At 33.4% G+C, this 11,490-nt stretch overlaps 1 protein-coding gene across 1 annotated transcript in view; it reads right to left on the minus strand.

Annotated features, from left to right (window-relative positions):
• LOC106685607 (uncharacterized) overlaps nucleotides 1-11,490 on the minus strand; it is a 214,443-nt gene that overhangs the window by 20,642 nt on the left and 182,311 nt on the right. Inside the window, exons 5-8 of the mRNA XM_067046205.1 lie at nucleotides 7,323-7,448; nucleotides 6,121-6,382; nucleotides 5,843-6,041; nucleotides 3,335-3,466 (exon numbers count right to left, since the gene is read on the minus strand). Of these exons, the coding sequence (XP_066902306.1) occupies nucleotides 3,335-3,466; nucleotides 5,843-6,041; nucleotides 6,121-6,382; nucleotides 7,323-7,448 (719 nt within the window). The remainder of the gene's footprint in view (nucleotides 1-3,334; nucleotides 3,467-5,842; nucleotides 6,042-6,120; nucleotides 6,383-7,322; nucleotides 7,449-11,490) is intronic.

The raw sequence follows: 11,490 nt of genomic DNA on the forward strand, positions 1-11,490 counted from the left end.
TTATTTAAAAGTGAACAAAGTAAACAAAATAAAATAAGATGAAGTGAAAAGTATAAATAACCCTGAAATAAAAAAAAATATATATAGACATATAATAAAATGGAAAATAATAACAAGATAAACAAGATATATATGAAATACAGTCCATACTAAAAGATGGGAATAAGGGAAATAATAATAAAAAAAATATCAAGAAAAAATGGAAATAAAGAACAAGCAGCTCAGTTATGTTTCACAGGATTTGTCATATGCAACAGTTTAAGGAAACGTAGGAATGGTAGGAACATATATAAAGGAAATAAATTTGGGCTTTGAACTGAAGGCATTGGAGGATATAAGGAACGGAATGGTTTATAAAGATATATGAAGGAAGGAAGAAAGTACCTACGGTAGTGGTCAGGGAAAAGTGTACTCCGTACACAACTAAGTATTGTGAAATTGGAGTATTCCATCAAGTAATAAATTAAAATATACAGTAAATGCTTATTATATTGTTTCGAACTTCTCTATTTGATATATTTGTTGATATATCAAATCTTGGAAGACTAATAGTTGACCATTCTCACTTGCAGCTTCCCCCCGTTAGCCAATGGGTGGCACTCGCAAAAATAAGCATGGGAGTGACGAACCCACCCTATGAAAACTACGTCATGAAACGCGCAATGTATTTCCTAAGTACATTGCGCGAGGCCTTGGACCTCCACGGTCAGTCGCACCAATGTTAATAATATTATATCCATAATAAATTGTGGGAAGAAAGTCCAGCTGGCGGTCAATAAAGGTACGAAACAGGAATAGTACAGGAGCCCTGGGGAAAAAAGTTATTTCATCCCAATTTTTAATTACTTTAACGAAAAATATAAATAATTACTTGTCGAAATTGATGAATCTTCCATGTATAGTTGAGGGAATAAAACTATCGGCTGTTTCAGCAGGTTAAACAGAATTAATATTTCTTTTGGGACTCAAAATCATTAAAACTGCCTTAAGTACTAGAAAACCTATTAGAACGTCATTTTCAGTAAGGTAAATCTACTAAAATATGAGACCTAATAGTATATTAACTTTCGTTCAATTGTTTCAGTGATACAATTTTTAAAAACCGACAGTTCATATCAAAACAACGAAAAAACAGTAGTTTTTTTAATTTAATTTTAGGAAAACTATATCTCAGGAATCATAGACGTACAGATGTCTATTAACACTCATATTAAAGATAGTTTAATGTGTTATAATGTAGTTTATGCCTTATATCTTCGTAGGAGTAGTAGTGTTCACGATGTTTAATAAAACAAATTGAAACTAAAAATTTCTTATGCAAAATTTATATTCATATGCAAACATATGCTAATAGACATATGTACATGGAATGGTACATGAGATATAGATTTCCCAAAATAAATTCACCAGTTACTGAAGCGTTAAGTTTTTATTAAATGTTGCTTTTTTTAAAAAAAAATTTTTAACGAAGGGGTCATATTTTAGCAAATTAACTTTACTCTAAAAAATGTTCTATTAGATTTTCCAGTGTTGAAGATATTTTTAAAGATATAGACTCAGAATGAAAATTTTTTTTTTAAGGTTTTTAAACACCCGTAATTTTTTATTCCCCCTAACTATCCATCGCAGACTCAATAATTTTGACTAGTAATTGTATTTAGTCTTCATTAAAGTAATTAATTTTTCCACCTGGGCTCTTGGAATATAAGATTGGTTACCGATAAATAATTTTTTTTTAATATTCCGTACCTTTATTAACAACCATCCGGACTATTTTCCTACAATATATCTATTTTCTTTTCTAAATAATCAAGGAATAAATCTTTTAAAAAATATATATATGACACCATTACATTACAAAATGCGGTTCGAATCCGGCATCGTCGGGTTGACGTTATTATGTTGCGGATCCTCGGCATAAATCTCGACTTCTCCATTCTGGTTAGAATAAGTTGGTAACCTGTAAAATAACCCCTTCCTGCTCTAAGTTGGAGAAAATAAGGACGTTAAATCCCAAATAAAAAAAAAAAGTTTCCCCCCTTAAAGTTATTATAAATCAAACATAAAAATTTTTACTATAAAGTCATTATGTACTTTTTATGTTTTACACTAAATCTCTCTCTAACATAAAAATGTTTTTAGTGATCATCATGTAATATTTTATTTAAGTGAATTGAAAACTTAAATCCTGATCAGTTGATTGAGAAAAAGTTTGGATAATATATTTATATTTATTATAATATATTGAAAAAAATAACACAATAGCATCAACATAACACATGTAATTACAGTTAACAATTTTAGCAACTAATAGTGCAATTAAATGAACAGTTTTATAATTTGGAAAATGAAGTTGGTTCCGCTCTTAGTATTATTAAATTATTCATTTTATAAAATATAAAATTGTTTAAAAATAAGAAAATATAATTTATAAAAGATTGCAGTTATAAATATTTTATTAGAAGAAGACAGTTGACCGTATGAAGTAGATTGTAGGAAGATAGTCCGGATGGCGGTCAATAAAGGTATAAAAATAGTAAAAGAAAACTATTTATTGATAATAAATATTACTGATAATAATGATGTTGGTAACACAATATCATTCTTATCAGCCTTGATGAAGCCCTGCAAAGTGGGGCGAAACATTAGTTAACAAGAAATAGTTTTCTTTCACTATTTTGATACCTTTATTGACCGCCACCTGGACTATCTTCCTCCAGTGAATATTTTATAATTGTAACGGTACTCTTTTGGTGTAAATCATATATTTTTATTATTAAATCTAATACCTCGGTATTAAGCACCAGTTTGGCCTTTATTGTATTATTAAATATTTGAGAAAATATATATATATTTTTTTTAATTTCCGTTTTTATCTATTTTTGGATTTAGGGGCCTTAAAACAAGGCCATATTTATTTTATTTTATTTCAACATGTCAGATACTATCACAAAAAAGGAGTGCTAATGAAAAATGTCTTAATAAATAAAAGAATGAGCCCTTTCGACTGCCATCCTTTTTAAAGCGAAATCATAATTTCTCCACGTGATTTGGTGTCACACTTTATCTGCTTATAAAGGTGACTTTGATGGATCGAAGAGCGTTAAGTTTATAGATCAAACGTGAAATTAGTGTTATGAATCTTCTAGACACAAAAGAACAATTAGTTCTGAATCTAATTGTTGTGATAACATAAAAGTGGCAGTGGTTGAGATATAACAGTCCTTTAAAGGAACTAATAATATAATTAAGATTGAAAAAAAAAACAACGAGTATTTCATCGTTCTAGTTCAAATTAAAGTATTCATATAGATTCAAATGTTTCTTTACTTACTTCGGGGTTGAGGGAGCTGAAGTTGATGTCGATGGTGCAGGGAATGTAAAAGGATCGTTTTTTGAACCTGTAGTTCCTGTTTTGACGCTTTCTGAAAACTTAACCTCCAGATCAGAATCCTTCCTGTCTATTCTGTAAAAAGAAAAGAAAAAGTTATACTAAGTTTATGCAATGTTCTGTCTTCTGTAGGGATGCGAATCGTGGCCTCTTTATAAGGCAATGGTTCCCAAACTTTTTTGTGCTACCGCCCCCTTTCCAGGAAAAATATTTTTTACCGCCTCCTGGAAATTTTTAATTTTTAAAAACTTTTAATAGAAATTAATTGGAAATATACATGTGTTTATGTTCCTAATTTTTTCGAATAATACAACAAAGGAAGATGTAAAATGGAAACATTGAACTTTGAAATTATGAAACTATTTATTGAACTCAGACTAGAATGTAATACAAAAAAAAAAATTAAAACATTCGAAATCATCTTGATGAGAAGGTTGAGACTGGTCTGCTGCTACCAATTTAGTAATTCTCGGCTCTATCTTCGTCAGCAGTAATATTGTTGACCGTGACAACTTGTAGTTATTCATGAATTCACCCCCCAAATGAACCTGTGGCCATCACTGCCCCACTGAATCGCTGCAGCACCCACCGGAACCACAGGAACCACTGCATTAAGGGGAGAACTGGGCCTTAAGGTTTTTGAAAATAAATATTGCATTAAGTGTTCGGACCGAAGATGGATGAGTTTTTGTGAGGATGAGAATTAATAATGCCACCCAACGCCAAAATAAGGAGACTCAACATGTTAAATATGATTCTGGTCATACTATTACGGTGAATAAGATGGGTTTGTAAGGTTGTAGGGCTAAGTAACGATCGGATACCAAACGAGTGAATAAACACTGATGCGACAAGTAAACGTTAGAGGTGTAGAGTGACAGGTGTGTGTATATAGCAATTAGTGGTGTCGGTATCGAACTTCCGGGTTAACCTTCAATATTATTATATTCATTAACTAATGGGCTACTTCATTATTGTTATTGGGAAAATAGTATCTTATGAAATCTGCATTTGATTATGAATTTGCAAGTTGCGATTGCAGTTTAAATAACCATCAGTTATCCACGGATCACCACCAAATTTAATGTAGTATCAGCACTAATCCCCCACCACTATATATATGTCTCCCTACTTAGTCTAGCTAGCATTACAGTACATGTCATTAGATCAGTAGCACTTGTTTGTATTATACCAATAAAGTTTTTTTTAGTATTTCGTGAGTGATAGTTCATATTTGTCGAAAGAATGATATACCAAAGATTAGCAGGATAGTGAAAAAAATGCTCATAGAAGTGAATTTTTGTATGAAAATATAAAAGGGTCAGTGACTTAATAAGTATGGCCTGCCCGATCTTTCTCATCGATACGGCTATAATAGGTATAACTAGAGTCAATTGTCTGCAAACTTTAGAAAAAGGAAACATTAGAACTGGCAAAAATCAAAGAATTGTTTTTTTCAATGACTTAACATTTTTTTTTTAAATTATTGTAAATACTCAGTTAATCGTGCCTAACGCTAGAAATTCTACATTTCTAGATGCTCTAACGCCAGCAGAAGTATAAACCCATCAAGAAGAACCCAACCACTAAAGAATTTGTTAGGAAATCATTATTATAGAAATTAATAAATCCTCCAGCATTGTGTTTTTTTTTTTAAACCACAAAGCTGGAGAATATTCGGAAATTTCAAAAATTTTTAAGTTATTAAGAATTTAACATTTTTTGGGAAAATATTTGGATGGTTTCTGTGACAAGGTGGTTTTAGTGAAGGAGCGATTTTACTAGAATATCCAGATAATGGAGGAGAGATAACAGACATTTGATTAAGACTATAACTGGATTCTACAAAGACGGATTGTTACAGGATAGTTTCTTAACATATTTTATTTATTTTTGTTTTACAAATCCTATTTAATTCTCAAGCATAATTAAATAATTGTAAAATAATTTTTTTTTAAATTTTAATATCAAAATAACAAATTTTCAGCTTTCTCACATATATTGTTTTAATTTACTTGTTAGGTTTTCTATATTTCCACATTAAGCTCTACAAAAACAAATAATTCTTGTCTTTTAGTTTAAAAATGCTTCCATATCCCCAACCCCTAAAAAATATATATAAAACTGAAACTTTTTTTCTTAAGCTATAGGTAATGAATAGCCTTTATTTCAAAAACTCAAATCATTTCAGCATATGTGATATATTTTTCATATTTAGAATAATTAAATTATCCGCAGTCTAATTTGAAAGCCTAAGTCGCAAAATCAGTTTGTCCTATGTTATCGATGGTTCATTACTGAATAATAGTATTTTATGTCTTGTCATGTTTTTTAGTGACATGGAATTTGCATCAATCACGGTTACACCGTTGTTTCAGATTAAAATTTTATATCCTATGAAGACTATTTATATTTTGGATGAAATATACCTAAATCAATATTTTTATTTACTTGACAAAGAGGTTGGAAGGCTGCTTGGAGACAGTGTGTGGATGCATAGACAGCTTGGAGAGTTCCTCGTGGCAGACAGCCCGTACCGAAATTTCAGCTCCTTCCAGGAACAACCTCTTTGGTAAAGAGGCTAGGAGTCGTATCCTGGCCAGGCCTTCCCCTGTGTCCGCTCCCTTGTACATCCTCCGCTCCAGACCGCCTGATCACAATATATCAGTTAATTAGAAATATGTTTCATCTTTAATAGTGGATGAACAAAACAACCCTCAAGGATTTACCAATTATTGGCCCGAACTGAGAGAGTAGACGCAGGATGTCCTGATCACTGGCAGTGTGAGGGATGGCTGAAAGGGCCAGGACCACAGTTCCCTGGGACACGTCCTGGAGACCAAGCTGCTCCCCTCTGACGCTCACCCCCTGGGCAAGCAGTTGCTCCAGTTCCAGTTTTCCCTTGGCGCTAATATAGACACTGCCTTCCAGTAGGCGGACACCCACAACTCCTGTCGATACCCTTTCGCAGGCCTCAATTACTTCCATAACCTTCAACAAGAGAAAATAATTTTGTGATATTAAACTGTAAAACTTGGTTGAAGAACATAAGACATAATATATTTATTTAGTAGGGAGATGTTCTGTTTTTAAGTTAAATAGAATATTTTTTAGGAGAATATATATTGACAGAAAAAATTGAAATCAATATTTTAAATATAAAATGTTGCGATAAGTTTTTTTTTTTTTTTTTATGCAGTGTACATTGAACTATAGACAATTTTCAATAACAGAGTTCCATTATAATAACTAAATAATAACACGATTAGTGATTGATAAGCCATATCGCCTTGGCCATTTAATCATACCAGTATTGTAAAATACATGGCTATATGGTTTAATATTTGAAGACATTACTCGAAAACAAAAGACCCAATGGGAAAATTTTTATGGTATCTCTTGTCTAGACAGGTAAGTAATCCAAATTGGTCGAGATGAGGAAGGCTTTCTCATCCCTTAAGTGTAATAATAATTATAATATATGCCATTATAGCTTATTACATTTACTAATTGTATCTTTAGTTTAAACATAGTTGAAAATTTCGAGGAATAAAGAAAAAATTCTTATCAAATAATGATTAAATTTAGCTAGCGCCATTATATAATAATTCGAAGCATATGACTCAATCAACTAAATTATGCTGGATTTTCCTTGATTTTAATTAATTTAAATTGCTCATGGCATTTGACCGATAATGATCAATTAATGGGAAAAACGGCCTCGCGTTCCATATTTCCTTGAGCTGACTGTGGTAGTGATAAGGAAGACAATAATCCTTGAGCGCAGTGTCACCCAAAGAGCAGCGAGCGCTCCAGCCCGTGCCAGTGTAATTACGTTAGCTTCCGATAGCCCCCTCGACCCCTGTCCAGTTGTGACTAATAGTCATCACGAACCCTGCTATGTTATGTCATGCAAGAGCGTGAACATTACCGTGACGTTGGAGAGGCCCTGGGGCAGGCTGGCCGCAGCGGTGAAGGGGTGCACGCTGTTGAGCCTGATGCAGGGGGGCAGGGTCCCGCTGTATTCCTCCAGGCCTCGCTGCGGGTTGATACATGTCTGCAACAATAATCTATTGTGATAAAAATAGGTTTTATTTATAACTATTTAAGAATTAATTAAAATGAATAGGGATTTAACAAAAATATCCCTTTTATGTAATTTAAGGGTTGGATGCTTACAGGAGTTTAAAATGTTATATTACAACAAATTAATTATTAAACATTCTGTGTCGAAAGAGTAGCTTAATGTAATCTAAAAATTAATTTAGTCATATACCGTAAAAACGAAAATGTTTTTAAAATTTTACCGATAATTGAAATACAATACTATAAATGAGTCTAAACCTAAGAAGGAAGTGCTTTAGGTAATACTAAAACGGCGACTAATTTACGATACATTTACTCTTAAAATTTATTACTAAACGGTTTACTTCTTCTTTCTTCTGACACGACAGACCGTGGAGGTCAAAGGCCTTGCACGATGTACTATGGAAATAAATCGCGCGTTTCTTGACGAGGTCTTCATAGGGTGGGTTCGTCACTTCAACGCCTATTTTTGTGAGTGCAACCCATTGGCTAACGGGCTTCACAAATGCCTGGAGGGAGGCTGTGAGTGAGTATTGTGTGATTATTTGCTTGGAAAGATCCCTGGTAGGCCCGGCCTCGAACTTACAATCATTGGGTTGATAGACAGGCGCGTTACCACGCTGATACCGTCGCCCCTGCGGGTACTAAAGGTAACAAATGAACTACTGATTATTTTGTCTAATCTGAGGGCAAAATTAAATGATTATGTCTCTGCACTGTTACATAGACTACTGAACAGAAATTCCCATCTTTCTTCTGAAAAGAAATACTGACAATACAGACTTAAACTGCGGGAGACAGCAAAAGTTTCGAACATTAAACCTGCCTAGTCATTTCAGTCTAAAGTCCTTCGAACAATAGTCAATGCTCCATATTACGTAACCAACAAAACCTTACACCATGATCTCAACGTCCCTTATGTATCAGATGTTACTCCATTCAGATTTACCATATTTCATCAGAACCTTATTCACTATCAAATTCCTTTGAATTGCTGTTGGAGTTCTGGAAATGGCCAGCTTCTCCACGAAAGTCATGAGTGTAGACGTCTCAAGCGCTCTCACTCAGACTCCACTGGCTCTCAATACCAGTGACTGCGATAGAAGCGTTGGCATCTCTTAGAGCTCTGCATTGATTTCTATGGAGGTAGCCAGGCTTGGCTTGGAATTCCACAGAATGGAAGTATTGTATATAAGTGCAAATTTATGTTTATTTTAATGTTACTTAAATTTAATTTTCTTTTTCTTTTACATCAGTTTTATTTTATTTTTGATATATTTCTATTTATATAAATCATGATAGTATTTGCTTTTGTTTATATATTTTTTTACACTTTTTTTCTTTTTCTCTGTTTTATTTTTTTTTTGTACATACCATGTGAATCAATATTCTAACACTAATATTTAATGTGTTATTATATATCTAACATTATGCCAGAACGTATTGATTCTCTTAAAATTAAGAAAAAATATTTTTGGAAGATTGTTATTGACCGTGTGTATAGATGAATGTTGCACTTATATACATACTAAAACATCATAAAAAAAGTGTTTCCTTTCTCTGGACTCCGGGGCACTCAACAATAGCCGGAAATGAGGCAGCGGATAAAGCGGCTAAAGAGGCTGCTACAATGAACGTTCCACCACTCCAAATTTACGAGCCGAAAGACATAAAGGCATTTTTAAGGAACAGAATCCGAAAAAATTGGGATTCAATGTGGGCTGCCGTACCACTCACCAATAAATTGAGAAATGTAAAAAAAAATACACAAAAGTGGACAAGTGCCATAAGGGGAAACAGAAGAGAAGAAGTGGTTGTAGCAAGAGTAAGAATTGGACATTCCAAATTAACTCACCTTCACTTAATCACAAAAGAGGACCAGCCTATATGCCAAACCTGTCATTCCCCATTATCAATAAAACATATAATTGAAGAATGCCCATCATTTCGTCAAGCCTTCGAAAATAATAAAATTCCACGAATAAGAGAATTGGCCCTTAAAGACTCGGAAGAATCCATAAAATTTCTCAAAGAAACACAACTTTATACTAAAATATAATCCACCAATACCGACCAGTGTAAAAAGGAAATAGTCTACATTCAACTATAAGTCAAGAAGATAGATGAAGTAAAAAGGGTGTAATAACCTAGATGTTGATCGCCCTGAATAAAAATCTAATCTAAATCTAAATCTAGATGAATGGAATATGATCCGGGTGGGGTAAAAAAAAAACCAACTAAAATAGTAAATGGGTATAAAAATAGTAAGTAATATAATAGTATAATAGTAATTAGTATAATACTAATAGGTAAATGGGTATACAAATACTATACTCATTTACTATTTTAGTTTTTATTTTACCGCACCCGGACCATATTCCATTCAAAAAATATTTTTCTGTTGTTAAAAAAAACAATGTTAATATTTTTAGTCACACCACAAATATAACTTAAAATACAACGAAGGAGGACAATTTAAAATTCTCTTACAAACGACCTCGGCTGAAATATATCATTGTCGCTCCTGCGAGAAGAAAAGGGATTTTATTTGTTAGAACTCTGAAAGGAGGATGGTTAAAAGAAAGTGAGCGACGAAGGCCATCTGTAACCTGACGGAACGGCTGACGGATTAACCGATCCTGGCCGAACACGTGGGAATCGATGAGTTCCAACGCAGCGGGACTGGATAACGTCAGGCCGGGTGATGGATGAGCAAGCCGACGCAACTTGGGCCCTGGATTATTGTAATTATGTGTACAATAATATAGCAGTTTGCTCCCTATCAGCTGCTACCACTCCTCGATCAGTTTTCCATTTCGTAGTTATTTTTCAAGACCGATACTGCGGTATTGTTGATTGGAAAATAAAACATTCATCATTACGTTTGAATTTGACATATACCAGCCAGTCACACTGAAAGCGACAGTTTCGTTTCATATTCATAGCATTTCCCAAGCCCCATTTTTTTCGATTTAAAAAATATTTTCGTTCTTATATCTTAATTCATCTATAACATACTTCACAAATTTCGCCTTCAAATAGATCGATCGTAGGTAGCAGTGCCAACATTGGATTTTCTGTGTTACTTATGGGGTTGGGCTACAAAAGGATTTCACTATTAGGTACAAAAGAAAAGAATCACCCGGTATCGTGTGGACCAGATCGACCATCGTTTAAAGAGAAAACTTTTAAAAAAACAAAAAAACAGACAATACACACACAAGCACGCACGCAGGCACACACACGCCGTTTAGCGAGACTTATATTAGGCTTATTTAGACTTAGAGGAACGCGTATTACTCAAAACGCGTATTTCTGTCGAAAATTAAAATTTGGTTTAATCGATCATGACCTCAATGTCCCATATGTTGCCGATTTGGCCAAAACCAGATACCATTCCTTCCATGGAAAAATTTCCAACCACCCAAATCCACTTGTTTCTGACCTGGCTTCTCCTTCATTACCTAATAATCCTCCTAGGCATCTGAAAAGAAGATGACCTCGGGATCTTCTCCTCTAGAAATGTTATTGGAGTTCTAGATTCTATGTTATGGGTAGATTCTCCACATGTTTGTATCATGTCACTATCTCACCTACAGCAAATTTACTTGTTGTATATATGTTATACAGTTGTAAATAACAATAAATAAATGATAAATGATGGTTTAATCGCAATAATTCCCCTTTATATAAATTCTATATATAAGCATGTGACAGAAACAAATATATCAACTTTAAAACCTGGAGTTACTTCTCCAAAAATTGCAATTCAGATCTAAATTGTGTCTTAAAAAGGAAAACATTTAAGAGAAGTCTCTTGTGATGCTTGAGAACGTTTACTGACTTTCAAGCACACGTTAAGTGAATGAGGGGATTGACACAAAACGAGTTGGTTGTGTCTGCTTTTATTTCTCTTAGGTTTACTTCATATGACATAAGCATTAGAGTAGAAGGTTACCGATCGTTGTTTTTAAACCTAAAAATGCACAGTTTGTAATATATATATATATATA

Source organism: Halyomorpha halys, unplaced genomic scaffold (assembly GCF_000696795.3).
Source record: "Halyomorpha halys isolate HHAL.00 unplaced genomic scaffold, Hhal_1.1 Scaffold715.1, whole genome shotgun sequence".
NCBI classification, from domain to species: domain Eukaryota; kingdom Metazoa; phylum Arthropoda; class Insecta; order Hemiptera; family Pentatomidae; genus Halyomorpha; species Halyomorpha halys.